The sequence below is a fragment of the Micromys minutus genome (assembly GCF_963924665.1).
Source record: "Micromys minutus genome assembly, chromosome: 18".
Taxonomy (NCBI): domain Eukaryota; kingdom Metazoa; phylum Chordata; class Mammalia; order Rodentia; family Muridae; genus Micromys; species Micromys minutus.
This window is the reverse complement of record NC_137953.1, coordinates 2,263,891-2,285,549: the sequence shown is the minus strand read 5'-3', so window position 1 is coordinate 2,285,549 and position 21,659 is coordinate 2,263,891. Positions and strand designations below refer to the sequence as shown.

The following is a 21,659-nucleotide window of genomic DNA, read 5'->3' as shown; positions in this document are numbered from 1 at the left end:
TCAGGCAGGAGGGAGGAGGTATATGAAATGAATTATAGAAGCGTCCACAAGCCATGTGAGTGTGTTTATGAAAGATTCACCTGTCTTCCGGAAGCCCATGCCTAGGTAGAGAGTCACCGCAGCTTGCTGCAAGGTGCCCGTCACAAGGACAACATCAGTGTAGCCCTGGTCCCGTGCAAACTGGAGGACGGTTCTGACCAGTGCTTTGGCTATCCCCTGTCCTCGATGCTGTGAGGACACAGACAGGCGGAAGAGCTGCAGCTGCTTCCTCCCTGACGGAGGATCTTTGACTGGCAGAGCACCCACTGTGCCCACCACCTGCCCCCCAGACTCAGCCACCCAGAAGGAGCCATGTGCATTCATGTAGGACTTGGTGATGTCAGCCATGTCTGTCTGCAAACAGTGGGCCACATATTCCTTCCAGGGCCATCCAGCAAGGAGCCGCAGGAGTAGGAGCAGAAAGAAGATGCACATAACAGCCAGCAGCCAGGAGCCAGACACCAGGACCAGGGCAAGGGGCACGCCAGCTAAGAGCATGATGGTTCGGGGCAGTGTCAGTAAGTGATGATAGGCGGCGGGGATGTGCTCTTCCATGCCCCTGGAGAACACGTCCACGACCTGGTTGTGGTCCCTCTCCTGGAATTGGCGGATGTGAAAAGAAGCCATGGGAAAACTTCGTCTCAAATCTCAGCATCTACGACAGACACCAGATCTGTTTATACTGCTGCCTCGTAGCCCTGTAGGAGACAAGGGAAGCCAGATGCATCCTCTAAGCCTCTGCTCATCACCCAGCTCCCAGCCTCCAGCCTCACAGGCTTCCACAGCCACTCAGGAGGGAGCATAACCCTAACACTGGGTGGGAGAAGGCGTCAGTTTCTGGAACATTTTTCCTTGGACTCCTCCCCTGCCATGTCACATGAACCTAGGCAAGTCAACTTCTCTGAGCCCGTGTGTGCTCATCTACCGATCAGGGTAAAATAACACCTGGTTTCTGGGGGTGACTTGGGAGAGTTAATACCTCAATCTTGTTGCAGCACAGGAATGTGCAGCCCTTTTTCCATCTATCTTCTTACCCAGTGACACGCTCCTTGATCTGTTGTGCACTGAGATGGTCCCCCATGGAAGGAAGATGTGGTTCCCAGTTGTGTTTCCTCTTTAGGATTTATAAACATCAGAATCCTGTGTTCCAAATAGCAAGTTTCAGTAAATCTTCTTCCCCTGATTAGAAACATCCAATCCACTAAAAGGCAAGGGCTCCACGCACTCTACCCTCGAACACCCAGGAAGGCTGTGGGACTCTAGACCCCCAGAAACACCAACCTTGTCTCTCTGTCCTCTTATCTGCTACTACAGACGAGTCTTCATAATGGCCTCAGTCACTGATGACATCCAGAGCCTGCCAGGGCCTGCCCCACCTCTGAGAAATAGACTTGGGCTGGTGCCTCATTGGCTGGCTCCTGGATAATGATAAACCAGAGGTCAAGAGCTGGAATGTGATAGAGGAGAGAGCTCTTGTCTATTTGCTTCATGATCCCCACAAGGCTAGCACGGAGACACAGCTCTGTGACAGCTCTTCCTTCTGCGAAGGCCGCCTTCTCTCTTCGTGTTTTCTTCATGTCACACCATCATCTCTCAACCAGGTTACTTGGTCCTGCCTGAAGCCCAAGACACACCTGTTAGGTGAACCTTGGGACAGTGTAACTCGCCCTGGGCTCCCTCAGGTAGAGGGTTCATTGGCTAGCTCCTGGGTATTTGATAATCATAGACCCTAGGTGAAGGAGCAGGGCTGTGACGGGGCAGGGAGTTAAAGTCCACCTAAGGCTGTGATTCCCACAGAATTATCCTGGAAGGGAGTGCCATCTGGGAAGGCTCAAGGGTCATCATTCTGATGGGAGGGTGATGCCCCCTCCTTGGCCCTTTCAGCCTACAGCCTGTGTCCCGTCACCGTGGGTTCTCTCCGATGCCTACTTTGAGGAAACTAGAGCCCAAGCCACTCCCTTTGACCTCACTTGTCCGAAGCAGGAATTCAGGCCTATGGGCTCCGGATGAATGTTCCCTTCTGAGCTGTGCCTGCTCCTTGGCAATGGGTCTGGGTGGTCTTCATGGACATTTCCGTCCCCTTTCTTACCTTCAGGCTCTCACCTACCCATCGTTTTGTGTCCAACACACAACGGACCTGGACAAAGGGTATCTGCGTGAGCTCTAGGGGTTGCTCAGAAGTGGAACATCGAACGCCATCCCCACTCCTGTCAGCACGTAGTGCAGTTTAAAATGTGGACTTGGTTAATGATTTTAGATGTCTGATGTGGAAGTAAAAAATGTTCCCCAACTGGGGAGCATTCTAGTTCAAGTCATATTTGATGAATCTCTCTTCCCTTCTGTCTCCCTCTCCATTTTCCTCTCTCTCCCTCCTCCTCCCCCATTTCCCCCCTCCCCCTCCCCTTCCTCCCTCTCTCTCCCTCTTCTCCCTCTCTCTCTCTCTCTCTCTCTCTCTCTCTCTCTCTCTCTCTCTCTCTCTCTCTGTGTGTGTGTGTGTGTGTGTACTTTACCTTAAAGGACGTTACAAGTCATTAGAGGAAACAGAACAAAACCAAAATCCAGGTCAAGCAGCAGATTAGGAGCTTGTGAGGTTTCCCTGCCCCCCATGTCTTTGTGTGCACTGTGTTCCCTGGAGTTTTCTCAAAGCCCAGGAGTCTAAACCCCCAGGAGGCTTGGATGAGACTGTGGGCTGGATTGTGGGTGTTCCTGCCATTCGGATGCAGGATGAGCTTCCTTCCACCAACGTCCTGAGACAAACAAAGCTGAAGCTTTCTAGTTCCCCTCTGCCTCAGCACCCCACTGTCAGTGAGATTTAGTTGGACAGTCTCCAGCTCAACTGTATTTCCTGAGGATAGGAAGTGTGCATTTGCTGTTAGGGGCCAGTTCTCTGTCATCTCAAAAAGGCTCAGTCCCAAAGACACCAGGTTGATGGAGATTCAAGCCATTGTGATCCCAGGTAGCTGGTACTCTACAGACAGTGATGGCCCCTGGCAACAGCACTCCTGGGGGCCATGGGTAGAGAGGTGTATGGTAGCAAGAGTGTACACGCTCCAGGATGAACGGAGCTCCTCAGGGACAAAGGGTGGGAGCACCAGGGTCCCAAGAGACCTACCATTATAATTCAATGTTGTTTGTACCTGAGGCAGTGTATGCCACCATTGATAACATAAGCACCCCAACAGAAATAAACAACCACCAGGAACCCAAGAAAACATATGTAGAGATGCAGATGTTGGGCAAGATGGGGTGCCAGTATGAGGTAAATATACTGGCACCCCAAAAGAAGGAAAAATACCATGCAGCAAAGGATAGAAGTACCCAGACAAGGGTGTAGGATTTCTGTGCATGCAGGAGTGGGGGGTGGGGTGGGCTCTGGCTACCATGATGGTGCCCAGAAGTTCCAAGACTCCCTACAATGGTGACATAAGCCATATAAAAGGAGGTTTTGGGTGGGGGTGGGGGGGCTGGAGAGATGGTTCAGTGGTTAAGACTGTTGGCTCATCTTGCCTCCGTGGGCACTGCATGCACATGGTGTACAGACAAAACACCCATACATATAAAAATAACATATATATTTAAAGGTAGGTTTGCGAAGATGATAATGCTCCAGGTTCTGGTGTTGAGAGTCCTACCCCACGCCCGTACCTATTGTGTTCAGATGATTATGAGGTGGACAACTGGTAGGAGTCCAATTTTATCCAGTTACCTTCCTGGGAGGTTATGATGTTCTGACAGGCATGGAGGAAGAGCAACAGAGACCTCTATCCCTCCTTCTGCACCAAACATCCCATGTATGAGCCCTAGCACCCCTTCCTCAGGTCCCGTCCTTCTCTTACCATATGACCACCTAAGTTCCAACTGATAACAGTGTCTACAGTGTGTGTACTAAACCAGGAGCACCCCCTCCTATTCACAGAGACAGAACCAACGCAGAGGCTGATTCTCCAAATACAAGTCCAGCTCAGTGGGGAATCTCGGGGCGCTGCAGTGGAGTATGTCACAGCGCACAGGGCCCCCTTCCCAGTGGTCAGTGCAAATAAAGAGGCTTACATAACATTCTTACATAACCTCTCTTGGCAAACAAAGGTGGAAATCGAGAGGGATCACGGATCAGCAGCCAGAACAGCACCACTCCCTCAGAGAACTAGGCAGAGGCGGAGCAAGACTGGTGACCTTTGGGCACGTGTGGCTCTGGTCTGGTCTTGGGTGAGCACTGCTGGCTCTGGAGCTTACAGCCTCCAGATCCCTCCTGGGTGACCAGGCAGCTTTCTTTGCTGACTCCTTCATCTGGGGAGGAGCTGATGGATCCGGTCTGGGTAGATTAGGACCCACACAACAGTCCAGTTTACCAACACAGCTGTGTCCTCGCGCACGGCTCGGTGGAGTGGAGGACACTCACGGAGGTGAGGGCTGAGGAGGGGCTTTAGTGTCTGTCCGTCCTCAGCCCTTGCAGTCTGGCCCTCAACCAAGGTTTCCAGAGTGGAAGCTTCCAGGCAAACTCCTTCCAGGTTGGGACAGACTCCATCTGGAAGAAGCTGGCCAGCCAGGCTTCCCTGCCTCCGGGGAGTTTGGGATTTCTAGGCATAGCAGAGGAGGGCAAAGGTTCTGTGCTTTGCTGATGCCGAGAGCAGCCTCACCCCACTGTGCTGAGCTGAACTCAGAGTTCAGAGTTTCAGGTTTTCGTGTCCCTTAACACCAGGCCGACTCCACATCTCTAGTGAAGTTGCTATGCCAAATTTTGGGGTTCATTTTTTCTATATACAATCCTTAAGATCTGTAATACTGAAAGGGCTGAGACTATTTGATTTTTACTGGTTTTGACCCCCTATGAGTCCCCCCCCCCCCCGCCTGGAATTGTGGAACACATAAGGCTGAATGTCCACTGAGCTGCAAAGGAGACTTGTATTCCGAGCACACACCCTTCTGAGAAATCCTATTTGAATTTCCTGATTTATATGCTGAGGGTAGGACCTAAATTGTCCTCTACAGAGCCAAGAGAAACGCTGAAGGTGGAGCTTTGAGTCGGAGGCAATGCAGTTCTTATTGTGGAACGCGTCAGGGTTCAGACCCTAGTCCCACCTCTCATGTCCATCCTGTTTTCAGTCCCCTTCCCTATCTGTGTAGTTGGGAGTCCAAGTGGCACCTCCCACTGGATCTGGACACTGTCCCCCGAGAACACTGTATACACAGGTTTGGTCTCTTCAATTTTTGTGTGACTTTAGCTCCTTCTATGTGCAGTGAAATCTCTACAACATAAAATTAACCTTTGACACTATGAAACTTTGTGGCATTTGGCAATGTTTTGGTCGCCGGTATTTCTCAGATGCTAACTGTTCCCAGTACAGATCCCAAACTGTGTTCCTACAGCAGCGGCTTCTTGGTTCCTGTGTCTGTATACTCTGGGCACCAGTAAGCTCTTGGCACCATCAGCACTGGATTCCAGGTTTTGTCTCTTCTGGCACAATGCCTACTTACCACGTGGACTTTGGGAGGCTGCTCTGAACTCACCCTGAGCACAACCGCCCATCCAGCACAGGCCCCTTCGCTCTACCCTTCAGGAAGAGCTGAGCTGGCCATACTGAACTGTAATTGAATCCCAGGCCTCTTTGAAGGTGCTCCACTCTTACAATGTCCTGGAGGAAACTGATCTCATGTTTCCAGAAAAACTCAAATCATGTCACTTGCCTTGGGGACCAAAGATGCCTTCTATCTGTCCGCTTGTGCACAGGAGAAACAGTCCTCACATTTGCCTCCTTCGGTACTGTGGAGCTCTCTCCCTGGCCCCTGGGAGCGTCCCAGAGAACTTCACTGAGGGTGAGGGGAAGGCCACTTTGTTCGTGCCAAGTTGGGCTTGCCAACCTTAGACTCTAAGACTTAGAGGCAGGGACAACACCATAGTCCTGTTAGTCTCCAGAACTTCCTTTCTGGCCAAAGCCACAGGCTGAAGGAGGAGTCGGCTGCAGTGAGAAGCACTGACCTCTTGAGGGTGCTCTTTCCTAGGAAGACGACCTGCCCTTCCTGCAGTTTCTGCTCTGGGATAACAGCACGGGAAGACTTCTTGTTTCCTTTCACATTTTCCCTGGATGGTGCCTTTAATGCTGCCTTTATTTCCAGACGAGGAATAATCGTTACGACTAAAATAGTTAAGTTACAAGGAAAGATCAAGTTACTAATGGGCAACCGGCAGGCCAGTAGAGATGTCTACCATCAAAATACCCATCAGAGAAGCAACGGGTCGGAGGTATGCTAGCATGCGTTGTCACCGGTGGGAAGATGTCTCGAAACCATCAGGAGGTAGCTTAGAACCGTGGATGAGCCTGTCAGTGAACTTGTAGAAGGGTTTCCAGGAAAGTGTTAGGCAGACCAAGACCAGCTTTCAAGGGAGTGTGGCATTTCGGATTTGGAAACTACTGTACGAGTGAAGTAAACGGCAACAGGGTGTTCCTCAGAGCTGACGCTAATCCTTCTGCAGGCCCCATTAGGAAGCCCGAGAGGGAAACCCCAGCAGAGTGTGCCTGGCCGCCTCAAGAAATAAAGTGAAAGAGACTGAGGAAGACACATGTCAACTCCAAACCAACACCGGCATGCACACACATGTGTGAAGCATCTGTCTGCATACATATCTGCATCCCCTCACATGTATGTACATGCTTGCCACATTCACTTGAAAAATGTTAAAATTAACCATTTTGTTTTGTGCAGCCATCGAATTTTCTGTCGTTAATAGTGCGTTCAAGTCCTTGTAACCTATAGACTATCTGAGGACAACGGAAATGCAGAAGGGGCATCTGTGGCTTATGGTCTCATTTTCAGTGGCCCTGAAATTTAAATGGGTTCTGCCGTGACTCTGTCTCCATGGCTTTCTGTAGCTCATCTTTCTGCATGTAGATTATTTTTTCCTGCTCCTCCACCGCTCGTGGGGTGAGTTTTGTAAGTGATATGATGTTGGGAGGAGGATACATTGAAGGTCTGTGTGTAGAGTTTGAGGAAGGAAAGGGGGACCACACTTCAGTGTGCACATGTTTGGAATTCTCAAGAGTAAAGAAATTTATAATTAAAAATAAAAAGACAGGCTGGAGAGACGGCTCAGCAGTTAAGAGCACTGACTGCTCTTCCAGAGGTCCTGAGTTCAAATCCCAGTAACTATATGGTGGCTCACAACCATCTGTAATGGGATCTGATGCCCTCTTCTGGTGTGTCTGAGGGCAGCTACAGTGTACTCATATACATAAAATAAATAAATAAAAGCTTTTTTAAAAAAAATAAAGAGACAATACCTTTTAAACAAAAGGTTAAATTAAACTAGTAGGTATGTCCAGCTTTTTGGAAAGCACAGATTTAGCTTGCTAAGTGACCCAGAAGCTAACATTTGCCAGCTGACAAATGGCACTTCAGTGGGTTGTGTTGTTTGTTTTATCATTTACTCTCTCTCCATAAAACTCTCTCTGTTTGAACTCTCTCTTATCCTTTTATTTCCCTGTCCCGTCCATATCCACTGGGGCCATGAAATGGCAAAGTTAATCGGCTTGTCTTTCTAATTAAGAAGCATTCACATTCCTCTGTTAAATCTCTTAACCTGAATTTGAGCATCTGCATTTGAGCAACTGTCCTGGTAAAGACAGTTTAAAAGAAAAGTAAGGTGTAGGCTTATATTTTCCAATACCTACTTTAATCAGTATACTTAAACGCTTTAACCTCCCTTCTAGCCCACCACTCACCAGAGGCAGTGGGAGGGAAAAGCTAATAGGGTGAAGGAGGACGAGGACCTGTTTGGAAATGGTTCTTTGGAGCGAATCCAATCTGCACTGTCAGGATATCTGCTCAGTTTATATGAATCAGCAGTGGTAGCTCCGTCCACTTACAAACACTAGTCACTGACGGCACCTGCACCGTCAGCAGCTATTCCGAATCAGGCGAAGGCCTGAGGGTCTGAAAAGAAGGACATGATTCGGGTCATCCATTTTACAAGAATGCCATTTTCCTCTCAATCCAGCTCAAGTTGTTGGCTACAAAGGCTATATGCAAATTCCCTAGCAGCCCGGTGATCGAACCTGTGACCTCCAGCAATGTAAACAGGAACACAGGTGTGAGTGACTTGTGGCTTGTGACTAGACAGATAGGAACTTTAAAGGAGGGTGTGTTTGTTTTCCCAATGTCTAGGCATACAAGTGGGCAGTTCTGCCAACCGCTTGGGGGGAGGGGGCATCGCTCCCAACAGTTCACAAATCAGCAAAGGCAGTTTGATACAGAAGAAAGCGTGAGGCTCTATTAACCAGCCCAAGTCCTTGAAACTGGCAAGAAGCCACTGGAAGACATCCAGAAATTCTCTGATGGCGTTTCTCTCTACAAAGTTACTACAAATGATGATCAGCAAAGTGTGGCAAGGCGAACCAATATCGAGTAATGTCATCCACTGTTGGGTTATATTCATACTTTTCCCAAACATCACGTGTCCTCTCGAGTGCCCACTCTACCAAAACATTACGTGCCCTTTTCCCTAGGCTGTTTCCAGAAAAACACCCCATGTCTGTTATTAGCAAAACATCCTTGCAGGTGTCTGCTTCAGCAAAATCATCCTCTCATAAGACAGTTTCCAGAAAAACATCATATGACACAAATGAGTCTCCAAAGAAACCAGAAATTTCTACTTCAGTAGGGAGTTGGGGAGATGGCTCAGAGGGTACAGTTTTTGTCTTACAAGCATGAGGACCAGAGTTCAGAGACCCAAGCACCCACATAAATGGCAAGTGAGCAGGAAGATTCACCTGTAATTCTGGTATGTGAGAGGTAGGGATGGGCTCTCCAGATAGAACTAGCTAGTTAGAATCCCCCAAGTCAGCAAAGTCTGTGTTCAGATGAGAGTCTGCCTCGACACATGAGACAGAGTGACTGAGGAAGACACCTAGTGATGTCAACGTCTGGCCACGCCAATACATACATGAATATGCATGTGCACATTAATGTGCTACACATGCAAAAATGCAATGTAACAACAACACAATGCAATACAACACAACACAAATGGCTCTGGTGAAACTCAGTAGGTCCCAAAACAGGCTAAAAGAGATATGATGGGGAAGGGACTTGTGGGGAGAAGGAAGGGTTGGTAGGGATTGGAGGGAAATAAAAGGGTGAGAGAAAAGAATATTCAGAATGCAATATATATGTGCTAGAAGTTCTCAAAGAGTAAGTCTAATACATTTTTTAAAAATCACAACATAAAAATACTTACCGGGAGGCTGGAGAGAGTGCTCAGCAGTTAAAAGCTCTTGTTGCTTTTGCAGAGGACCCAGGATTGGTTCCTAGCATCCAAATGGCTGCTTACAATCATATGTAACTCCAGTTACAGGGATCCAAAGCCCTCTTTAACCTCCATATACACTAGGCCTACCTGTGGTGTGTGTGTGTGTGTGTGTGTGTGTGTGTGTGTGTGTGTGTGTGCAGGAAGGAAGAGTGGATTTTATTAACATGTTTTCAGGTATATTGAGATTTGGCCTCTGAAGAACACTTTCAATGTTGCCTTTACCTTAAGATTTAGAAATACTGGCTACTTGGCCAGGTGTGGTGCTGAATGCCTTTAGTCCCAGTAATTGGGAGGCAGAGGCAAGTGAATCTCTGAGTTCAAGACCAGCCTGGTCTACAGAGTGAATTCTAAGACATCTGGGGCTACAAAGAGAAACCCTGTCTTGAAAAACAAAAGCAAAACAAAACAAAACAAAAATATTTAGAATCACTTTATATAAAGTTCTATCTTCATATTCTCCTGGAAAACTAATACCATGGGCTTAAAAAAATGTCCATAGAAGGCTTCTCTCACAAAACTGAGGCTCTGACTCTCTCTCCCTGTCTTTCTGGCTCAGCTGCACTGCTTCCTTTAAGATGGGGTAAGTTATTTTGCTAGGCTGCTGGCATGCCAAAAGGAAACCTTTGCTGAAACAATTGTGAACAGCGTAATTCATTCTAAGCAGAGGCCAAGTTTGGAACATCAGCTTCCACTGAAAAGGACTCTGTGGTGTGGTGCACATCTTAATGACCTCTTGGTTCACAATCACAACAGCTTGGACACCTCTGCTAGGAAACCTGGGAGTTTTTCAAATAGTATCCTAAAGACAATTCTGTAAGCCTCACTGGTAGTTCTTGGTTTATTTTTTCTTCTCATGGATTTTCTCATTGTTTACTAGTCAAAAGTAGCATTGCCAAATAATCCTTATTTTTCCAGCTTAAGAAAAAAAGAAATGCTGTTAGGGTTTTTGGAACATTTCAGGGTAAGCCTCTATCATTAGATTAGCTTTAATACAGTGAAGTTTCTCTGTACTGGTTTTGTGTCCATTTGACACAAACTGGAGTTATCACAGAGAAAGGAGCCTCAGCTGAGGAAATGCCTCCATGAGATCCAGCTGTAAGACATTTTTTCAATTAGTGATCAAGGGGGGAGGGTGCCATCCCTGGGCTGGTAGACCTGGGTTCTATAAGAAAGCAGGCTGAGCAAGCCAGGGGAAGCAAGCCAGTGAGTGACATCCCTCCATGGCCTCTGCATCAGCTCCTGCTTCCTGACCTGCTTGGGTTCCAGTCCTGACTTCCTTTGGTGACGAACAGCAATGTGGAAGTGTAAGCTGAAGACCGCCCCCCTCCCAACTTGCTTCTTGGTCATGGTGTTTGTGCAGAAATAGAAACCCTGACTAAGACAAATTGGTACCAGGAGTGGGGTATTCCTGTGACAACCTGACCATGTTTTGGGGAGGACTGTGGAAGGACTTTGGAACTTTGAGCTAGAAGAGCTATTGGAATATTAAGAGCTCTGTGGGATGTTCTGTAGGAGCTTGGAAGATGATGTTGAGAACAGTGCAGAAGATGGAGGCCTGGCTTGTGAAATTTCAGAGGGAAGATTAAAGACTTATTAGGGCTGTTGCTGTTTTGATTGTGAAGATTCAGCTGGAGCTGAAGAATCAGCTGTGATTAACAAGATACCAGAACTACTAAAGCAAAACCTTTGCATTACTGGGACTATTGATGCTGGTCAGCTGGAGCTAAGAAATTAGTGGTGATTAAGAAGAGACCAGCATCACTGAGGTGAAATCTTCTGGGAAGTGTTTCCTGAAAGCACAAAGAAGCTGTGTTTCAGAGATAGCCAAGGTTGTATATCCAACCCTGTTCAAAGGACATTCAACCCCTAAAGGGGTTGTGATCCACAGGTTGAGAACCACTGCTCTATTCAAACCATCCCTCCTTAGGGGGGAATAGGGAAGCTCACAGAAGTCACAGAAGAAAAAAAAAACCACACGAATGAAAAAAACAGATACTAGACTTGTTGTAGGACACAACCACAGAGTGTGAAGAAACTCTTTCATGACACACTTCTCTGTAAACTCCTGTTACACATTGTCACACATCGTCACCATGCTAAGGTGGGGTTTTGGGGTGACACAGCTAAGCCAAGTCAGTCATGCTCCTGTAATCAACACCTTCCCTATGCTACCACAGATAAATCCAATAAACTCACGGGTTTACCTAGACATGAGTGGAATGGCTTATTTGGTCTTTTGGTAGTGGTAGAGACAAAGTGGGTAGGCAGACGCTGGTTCCCGGATCTTTTGGTGATGTATTCAATGTTACCAGGCACAGACCAAACAGGGACACACAGAATCAAAGATGAGGTAGGAGAGATGGTACCTAATCTTTTTTTTTTTTTTTTTTTTTTTTTTTTTTTGTGGTGAAAAAAAGGTGTATATTTAGAATTAGCCATCTGGACTCAGTTTAGATGATCCCAATCTTGTTGGCAACATCTAGAGCATCATAATCAGGAGCCAAGCGAACATACGCCTTCTTCTCTCCATCAGGCCTTATCAGGGTATTGACTTTGGCCACATTAATGTCATAGAGTTTCTTCACGGCCTGTTTGATCTGGTGCTTGTTGGCCTTAACATCCACAATGAACACAAGAGTATTGTCCTCTATTTTCTTCATGGCTGACTCAGTGGTCAGTGGAAATTTGATGATAGCATAGTGGTCAAGCTTGTTTCTCCTGGGTGCACTCTTTCGAGGATATTTTGGCTGCCTTCGGAGCCGCAGAGTCTTGGGCCGCCGAAATGTGGGTGACGTTCGGATCTTCTTCTTTTTGTGACTGTGGACGCCTTTCAGCACTGCCTTCTTAGCTTTCAAGGCCTTTGCTTTGGCTTCGGCTTTGGGAGGGGCAGGAGCTTCCTTCTTCGCTTTCGGCGCCATCTTGGCGAAAAGATGGTACCTAATCTTACTATAGATGATTATAGGAGGCTGATCTGCCTCAGGATAGAGCATCTGCATGAATAATCTTGATAGGGCCGTTCGTCTTTATGTGGTGTGAGATGTCCTGTCTCCTGGTTGGAAAGGCAGTTTCATGACCATTGGACAATAAGATATGTATCTATGGCCTGACTGTCTCTTAGCGGGAGAGTCCCAGTGGGCTGTTTCTGTTCATCCTATGAGAGGAGCAACTCCTTGATGAATGTGGTCACCAAAGAAGTACAGGGATCACCCAAATGGCTGATAGTGCCGGGAATGTATTGTAGTCCCCAGGGAGGGAGCACTAAAGGGACAGGTGTCTGCCACTTGCTGGCAAAGACTATGTTGGAAGTGACTGTAGGAGGCAGTGGTGGCTGTGGTGGTGCTGGATGCAGTTCCCTGAGCAGATAAGTCTGTGTTTACCAGAGACTTAGGAAATAGATGCATTTGTCAGGGTGCTCTGGTCTGCTGTGGGCTTCAGTGACCTTGCTGAGCCTCATAGTAGGGCATACTCTCTGATAATAGAAGAAAGAGGTGCTGGTAAATCCAAATGACCTGAACTGGCTTTCAAAGGGAGTTCATAGAGTGCTAACACAACCAAGAGAGGACAAAAGAAAGAACAGAGCTTATGCCTGTGAGAGTCTGGAAGGCTTTCAAGCCCAAGGGCACCTCACCAACAGGAGCGGCAACAGATGGTGATCCCTATGGCACTGCACCTGCTGCTAGGGAAGAAGACATCAGTGGCTTCCCTGAAGGAGTGGTCGAGGTCACCTGCAATTAAAGATCCTGCAGGGCAACTGGAGGGGCCCCGAGTAGATCTTCAGGTTTGTTTCTTTGCTTATGTGCAGAATGTGTGGGCATTGGTGGATGCTGGGCCAGATGTGCTTTGGTTCATGGAAACTCCTAATAGCACTCAAGGCAATAGACTGCGTGGGTAGATAGAAATACAAAGGTTAAAAAGAACAAAATGATTCATCTTGTCCTAGAGGTGGATAATTAGTTGAGATGTGGTGTCTATATCTCCCTTGGGTGAAAGTACAATGAGGATAAGAACCCTCAGTGGAGCCCAAGGTCCTTTCAGTAGCAAGGCGTGGTCAATGGAAAAAAAACAACTGTGGATTCAGCCATGTCAGCACATCCCAGGCCAGACTGGTGCTGCTGGTATGGCAGCAGTACAGCCGCAGGTACAGCTACCCAGGTTTGGGACTGAAAGCTGATAAATTCTTGTGGCAGAAGTCATGGGCTATGGAGGGGAGTCTGCCCCACTGTTTTGTTACATGGATGCACATACTTATCAAATCGTCTTCTAAGCTTGTGCATTTATAGCCAAACAATGCCAATTCTGTAAGTCGCCTCTGTGAAGAGGGATCTCTTCCCCCCTCAGTGTTCCGGCGGAGACCCACAGCTAGACAAATTGCTAAGAAAGGTGTGCATTCCTCTTGGTCCATACCATCTACGTTTTCTTAGTATATGGCTCAGGGAGCATTGCAAAGTGTTGTGTGGACGTAAGACCTGGAGGAAGAGGGGGAACCTTGGACAATTATTTACTCCAGATTGAAACATTCCTTTGCAGGAGTGAAAGAGACACTGAAAAAAGTTCCAAGAGTCCCCTTCCTGGGGTCATATAAGCAGTTAACAATTGCTCATGGTTACGAAACTCTTGGATGGTGTACCTTCTTACAGGTTGTTCAAAGAACTCCAGCGGTGCAGACTTCATAGTCATTAGCAGTGTCAAAGTGGGCTTTTGGGTGATGCAACTCTCTGGGTCACACACAGTGATGTAAGTAACCTGTCCCCTGTACTGCTATAAGCAAGTCTGATGAGCCCGTTGGCTGATCAAGATAGACTGGGGGGAGTCATTTGTTTATTCTTTCATTGGGGTGATATCTAGAAATAAAGATGCTGTTGTTTTATGTCCCCCTTGAAGCAGAGACCCTGGCTCTAATGGAGCTCACCAGTGAGAAGCTAGAGTTCTGTTACTGTGAGCCCAGGATACCCATCACCTCAGAATAGAGGGTCTTCATTGCCCTAATTACCTACCAGTGTTACCAGGTTCTGCCCTAGTTAGTGTCAGTGAACTTGACACAGCTTCAGTCATCTTCTGAAGAAATCTCAATTTGAGAAATTGCCCAAGTCAGGTTGATCTGTGAGCACATCTGTGAGGAACGGTCTTAACTATGATCGATGAGGGAGGTCCTAGCCTACTGTGGACAGCACCAACCCTGGGTGCCGGGTCTGGGCTGTATAAAGAAACTAGCTGAGCTTCAGCCTAAGAGTGAGGGGGGAGCAAAGCATCAGCAAGCAGCATCCTCTGGCTCCTGCTGTACTAGTCGAAGGGGGTGCTGCATGGACTAGCAAGAAGTTCTGTACTAGTCAAAGGGGGTGCTGCATGGACTAGCAAGAAGTTCTGCCTTGAGTTCCTGGCCCGACTTCCACAATGACTGATTGTCACATGAAATAAGCCCTTTCTTCCCCTAAGTTGTTTTTGGCCAGAGTTACCACAGCAATGGAAAAGCACACTGGTTCATTCAGAGTCTATGTGTGTTCTGGGTGAGTAAAAAAAATCATTCCTCTGCTATTGTGTATACATTTATAAGGACCGCAACTACCTGAAGACACCCTTCTGTCATTCCCAGAGTCCTCTGGAAGTGCTCCTGGAATTTTTGTGTAAGGAGAGCATGTCCAAGAAGAGAAGTAGAGGCTTGGGAAGGGCAATTCTTGTCCTTCCCTGACTTACAAAGCTGTAGGAAGGGCCTCCATTTGACTAAGAAACTGACCTAGACATCAACAGCCACAGATATCCTTGTAACAGTAGCTTTGTGGGTGATCAGGAGAAAGGGGGTAGAACATTGTGTTTTAGAGGGGCACAGAGACAGGCCTAAAGGAGGAAGGTCAGTCTGAAGAGAGCACTATGGGTACACAAGACATTAGACTATACCTCCTTAACCACAGGGTTTGTCTTACTGTGCCAGACCTGGGCTCTCCCGATGGAGTGAGCCCTAATTTCATTCAGAAAGTAGTTGGCTGTACCCATAGCAACTCTCACACCAATAAGAATATGTTGCCTGACTGTTTTCCTCCAGTCACCATTTTGTTCCCCTTTTGGTAATTATTTTTGTTATAAAATGCCTCCTATCCAGAATTGGAGCTCACTGTCTTGAATCAGACTTCGAAAGAAACGCCTCTTCCTGGAGTCTGCCTCAGTGCATCTGATTGCGTTGTACGTACCTGTGATCAAATTCTGGAGTCCTTGTTCTTGGTACCTCTTTACAAAGGAAATTGTTTTGTTTTGTTTTAAGATGTTTTATTTTAAATATGAGCACACACCTATGTCTTAAGTCATCCATAAAGCTTGCCGGATGGCATGGTCAGGCCTAAGTTCCCGGAGTCCCTGTCTTGGGACTGAGGCCACCCAGGAGCAGTAAACTGAGGACTCTCTATAATCTGACCCTCGTCCTGGACTCACAGAAACACACCATACACACCCCCCACTCTGTCATGCTGGCCCATGAGACTGGGTCTACTCAGTGTCAGCAGGGGCCACGCACGCCGGTCAGACCAGGAAACCACCCCATGCCTCTCTACAGGAAGTTGATTTTGTAGAAAGTAGAGAACTTCATTGCCTCTGTTGTTTACTTACCTCAAGCCGACGATATTCCAAGGAGTGTGACAAATAAGTGTTTATCATTCATTATAACATTAGGGTTTGCCGTGATAGCACAATGTAGTGATTTGAACTAGGCTTGGCCTCCTTAGACTCCTGTGAGTGAATGCTTGGCCCATGGAGAGTTATCACTCTCAGGAGGTGTGGCCTTTGTTAGAGTAGGTGTGGTTTGTTGGAGGAAGTGTGTCACTGTGGGGGTGGGCTTTGGGGTCTCCTCCTATGGTCAGGCTCTGCCCAGTATGAATGAGAATCTCTTCCTGGCTGCCTTTGGATCGAGATGTGGAATTCTCGACTCCTTCCACACCATGGGGCTGTTAAGTTTCCCTGCCATGACAATAATGGACTGAACCCCTGAAACTGTAAGCCAGCCACAATTAAATGTCCTTTATAAGAGTTTCCATGGCCATGGTGTCTCTACATAGCATAAAACTGTGACTAAGTCACACAGTGAGCTGGAAGCTGACATATTGCATCATTCCCAAATAATTGAGACCGGACCATTATATTAATTTAACATGCTTTAAGGGCACAACAGCTGGGCGGAATTACTCCATTTTCATCCTCTATGCTAATCTGGCTACCTCCCAGTCAAACTCATAGCTCATGTCCTTAGCAGAAGGGAATGGCTACGTGAAATGATCAAAGAAACAGCCTTTGCTGTCGTGCTGAAGACGGACTTGTCTCTCTTCTGGAAGCCCGTGTCTTTGTAGGGAGCCGCAGTGCCAAGCATCAGCACGGTGGCAATGGTGGACATCACTGTAGCCCTGCTTCTGCGCAAACCGGAGGGCAGTTCTGACCTGTGCTTTCTCTATCCCCTGTCCTCCATCTTGTGAGGACAGAAAAATGAAAGAGCGGCAGCTGCTTCCTCATCAGCGAGGGATCCTTACTGGCAGAACCGCGGCCGTACCCACCGCCTGGTCCTCAGAGTCAACCACCAAAAAGTGGGAGCCAGGCTCACACAGGTAGGACTTGGTGATGTCGGTCAGGTGTGTGTGTAAGCACATGGTCACAGGCTTCAAGGGCTGTCTAGCAAGGAGCCACACGGAAATAAGTGCAGAAAGAAGCTATATGTGATGACCAACAGCAGGAGCCAGACACCAGGACGAGGGCAATGGGTACCCCAAGTTAAAGCAGAAGGATTCAGGGCAGTGTGTTAGACTGTAGTGGACATGTGCTCCTCCACGTCCTTACAGAACAAATCAGGACCTGTTTGTCCTTCCTCTCCTGGTATTGGCGGATGTAATGAAGAGCCATGGGGAGACCACTGTGTCTCAAATCTGCATCCACAGGGACATCCAGACCTGTCTGCACACCTTTCCTGAGCCCTGGAGAAGAGAAAGAAAACCATGTGAGTCCACTGAGACCCTCCAACCCTGCTCCAGGCTCCTAGGAGCCACGTAAAAGTGTGTTTTTTTCTATTACCCAGGAAACAACGGGACTTCACTGGAAGAAAGTGAGACGTCGCTAACACCCACTACACCCCTGGCTTCCTCCCCTTTCCATCTTTGTGACCTTGGTCATGTGAGCCTCTATGTCTTCAGCTGCAGCACACAGTAAAAGAACTCGTGGCTTCCTGGGTAATTGTGAGGATTTCACATGGTGCCCCCGCCATTTCCACGCCACCACCATCACTCAGCTACAGGGTCTCTGAACTTTTGGTGCCTTGAGAAGGGGTCCTGTGGCAGGAAATCTGATATGCAGATGTTTCTTTAGTGCCCATACACTGCAGAACAGCATGTTGCCAAGTATGAGTTTCAAAAAAGCCTCTTCCCTCTAATTAGAAAGTTTAATTTAGTGAAAACTAACAAACAAAACCGGCTGAAGCCAAAACACCCAGGGAGTCCCAGGAGGTTGAAGAACTTCAGGCCCACAGAGATCCTCCAGCCTTGCCTCTCTGTTCTCTCACTTGGTAGCAGGAAGCAGAGAGTCCCACAGACTGGACATTCAGAAGAGCCTGCCTGTACCTGCCACTCCTCTGAGGGAGAAAACTTGGTCTATCATCTCATTGGCTGGTTCCTGGGTAATTATAACCCAAGGGTCAGGAACTAGAACCTGTCCGTTCACTTTCTGATCCCCATGGAGCTGATGGGGGAAGAAAAGTAGGCTGGAGTGGTCCCTGGGTCCTTAACCGTGTGAGAAGGCCCCACCCATTCACACCACACTGTCTCACACACAGCACCTTTGGCCCTTCTGATGACATCCTGGGTCCCATGTGCACACTCACAACCATCTGAAATGGAATCTGACGCCCTCTTCTGGTGTGTCTGAAAATAGGTTCAGTGTAGTCATATAAATAATTAAAAAGAGTTGAGGTTTATTGGCACAGCAGTCAAACCCTCTGTGGTAGGGTTTCTCTCTGTCTAAGCTTCCCCAGGGACAATGAATGTTCTTAATCTGTAACACCCCTTGTGCCTCCAACTGTCATGTGACTCTACCTGCTGTGCTGCTTTCCAGATGACAGGTCCTGGACCAGGGACAGCATTGTGAGCACGGGGGGGGGGGGCGCTGAGAGTGCGGAAGATAGTTCATCCATCTCACCGGGTTTGTCTTTTGGGAGAGAGCAACTCAGAGTAACATGATTCTCCAAGGAGCTGTCTCTGCAGAAGCAATGCTTCTCTTCCACCCCAGCCCTGACCGACAGGTCTGTGAAGGCCTTGCTGTCCAGTGACTCCCTGAATGGGTGAGAGGAACCTACACTGAGCTCTCACTAGAATGGGTTTCATAGGAGCTTTGGGGCCAAGGAAGGTGGGGTACCCTCACAGCTGTGACAAGGACCAGAGCACGGTGAAGAGGGGGTGATGCTGACAAGTCAGGCTAGAAGAGGGGTGCCCAGAGAAACAGCACAGAGGAAGTTAGTCTCCTGAGGGCAGGGTCTCCAGCTAAAGGGAGAGATGCTCCTGAGGTAGGATGAAGGCACAGCTCTTGGGAAAGGATGGTCCTCAGATGGAGTGGCTGCTACTTGTAGAGACCTGGCTGTACAGGACCCAGATCCTAGCCAAGCAGCACAGATTCCAGATGCACATGAGGCTGTGAGGATGCTTTTAGCTGGGAAGCTCAATGGTAAGTGTGGTGGTGAAACCATAAGTATCTGTCTTTATCCACTCGGAACACGGGTTAGTCGAGGCAGGAAGGGGAGCTGTGAATAGAGATGTGTGGCTGGTCCTGAAAAACAAGGCTCCTTGGCTGTGTAGGCTGCATGCTGCAGGAGCCCATGGCCAACAAGGTGTCCTGGAATTCAGTCAGTGTTGGCTCCCAAGAGGAACCCTGGCATATAGCTGCGTTGGAGACAAATTCAAAGGATACACACACACACACACACACACACACACACACAAATTGCTAAAAGGTCTCATTTGCACGCAATGTTGTAGACTTAGTGGGTTTATCGTTTGCAAGAAGAGCCTTAGTCAGTGTTGACTAAGGAGACTTTGGCGGGAACAGTGTGCCTTATGGTCTGTCCATTTGACACAGGCCAGAGAGGGAAGTCAGCATTCACCCTGAGGTGCATTTAGGCCAGAAATGACAAGAACCAGCAGCTCTCAGACAGTAATGCACAGGAGGACAGGGCTCAGGGTGCACAGAGGGCTGCTGAAGAATATTCAAACTCATGTAGGGAGAGGCCAGTTTTTGGAAAGCTCAGGGATGCTGCCTGCAGATTCGTCATGGCAAACCAGAGGCTGGAATCCAGGTCCTGGTAGAGGCTGTGGTGACCGGGTGTTTATCTTCAAGCTAGGGTTTCAGGCTAACAATTCTCATGATGCTCAAGAGAAAATGGGTACTGGGTACCAGTGTCCTATGATTGCAATCTTCCATCCCAAAAGGAAGCTGGTTAAGACACCTGTCTGTAGAGAGGTAAGGCAATGAAATGTTGCAAGGGGAGGTGAAATGCTCAACCTGCCACGAAGCTTCCTAACCTCAGGAATAAACATCTTAAGAACTTCAGGAAGTCCTTGAAACCGACCAGACTCACTACCCTTCCCTCCTCAAGCATATGTGAGCAGTAAGGATTGCCCAGAGACTCTAAGACAAGCTGAGCTGCATGGAAGAATGGAGCTCAGCCAAGTAGAGATTAGATCAACCTAGGAGAGACTTCGACCTACTGAGCCACCTGGAAAGGACACTCTCTGACCTGTTGAGGTACCAATATACTGTTTCTCAATTTTTCCTGTTTTTGTGTAAACTGTCACCCATGATTGAGTTGGCTCTGATGATGCAGCTGTTTGTGAATCATTCCTATACCTCTAAGTAACCATTCACCAATATCTTTGTACTTGACCCAGTGAAAGTCATTGGTTCACTAAGCTGTACTTTGATGGTATCTGTGCCTTGGTCTGCCATCAGCCTTATCTGCAGTAAGTAGGTGTGTGTGTGTGTGTGTGTGTGTGTGTGTGTGTGCGCGCGCGCGCAATTGTGTGTCTGCATGAATCTGTATGTGCATGTGTGTGTGCATGCATATGTGTGTGTTTGTGTGCATGTTTGTCTGTGCATGTGTGTGTTTGTGTCTGTATGTGTTGTCTTCCCAGCAATACTGTCATGCAACACAGGGTGACCCTGTCTCAGGACATTTTGGTATTGTCTCTAGCATATGAATGCTACGGGGTCTGATGTGAGGAGCAGAGGGAGTGAGGGCTGCTGGGAAGATTCTGGGTCATATTCCCTCCTGTGAAAACAGAAGTCCAGCTGAAAGGGTTGTGGGTTTTACTGGCCCTCTGTGCCCTCATCTCCTTCGTGACTTCCTAGAAACCGACTGGCCTCAGTTCTAGTGCATCTTGAAAGCATGTTGGGCTTTGTGAGTTTTTTGCTGCTCTGTGCTCAGTATCACCCTCCTCCCACCTCCCACCCTACCGCTGACTTCATGGGCTGTAGGCTGCTCTCCAGCGGTAACTGGAGCTGCACATACTTCTGTTCCCACTGACAGACCCAAATTGAGTCTTATCGATTTGAGGCTCCCATGAATGAGACGAGAGGTCAGGGATCAATGCAAAAGCAAGAGGTTTATTAGTCCAGTGCACTGGGGTGGTCTACATCTAGAGGAGAGGCAACCCTGAAAGGCTGTTACAAGCAGTTTTTATACTTTTTAGAGGTACAGGTCACACCAGCAAGGTTATAATTCAAATTCATTGGCTAAGTGACCTTTAATCATTGACCTTTAAATCTATTGGCTAGTGAGCATATATGCGTCAGGACCCCATCTGGGGCTTTCCAGAAGGTCAGATGGCTATGGTCAGTACATTCTCTCCTGAGAATTATTTACTCAAGGATGTCCCTTAGGGCGAGGCGGGGTGGGCCATTGTTCCCTTTATCTCTATTTGTAGGGCAAGGGCAGGGAGGAGAAGGAATCTACAGAATGTGGAGGGCAGGGATGTCAGGGGTAGAGAATTTCCCACTGTGACTTCTTCACCACCAGCTGAAAGGTGACAGCATATGCCTCACTATTCCAGTTATCGGAGTATCTTAGAGTTTGATTGCTGTGAAGAGACCCTTATGACCACGGCGACTCCTATAAAGGAAGTTTATTTATTTGGGGCTGGCATACAGATCAGAGGTTTACTCCATTGTCACCATGGTGGGAAGCATGGCAGTGTGCAGGCAGACACGGTGATGGAGAAGTAGCTGAGAGTTCTGCATCTGGATCCACAGGCAGCAGGGGGACACAGTGAGACATTAGGCCTGGCTTGAGCTGTTGAAACATCAGAGC

The 21,659-nt window shown here is 47.9% G+C and overlaps 2 protein-coding genes across 2 annotated transcripts; both read right to left on the bottom strand.

Moving 5' to 3' along the window:
- Positions 1-666, bottom strand: LOC308432348 (N-acetyltransferase 8-like; the record flags this gene model as incomplete). The annotated part of the gene is made up of 1 exon (XM_080932121.1): positions 1-666. The coding sequence occupies one exon, from the start codon at positions 664-666 to the stop codon at positions 1-3; it is 666 nt and encodes a 221-aa protein (XP_080788247.1).
- An 11,092-nt stretch (positions 667-11,758) lies between these two features.
- Positions 11,759-12,261, bottom strand: LOC308432501 (large ribosomal subunit protein uL23-like; the record flags this gene model as incomplete). Its single annotated transcript, XM_080932271.1, has 1 exon — positions 11,759-12,261. The coding sequence occupies one exon, from the start codon at positions 12,259-12,261 to the stop codon at positions 11,794-11,796; it is 468 nt and encodes a 155-aa protein (XP_080788397.1). The 3' UTR covers positions 11,759-11,793.
- Positions 12,262-21,659: the final 9,398 nt, after the last annotated feature.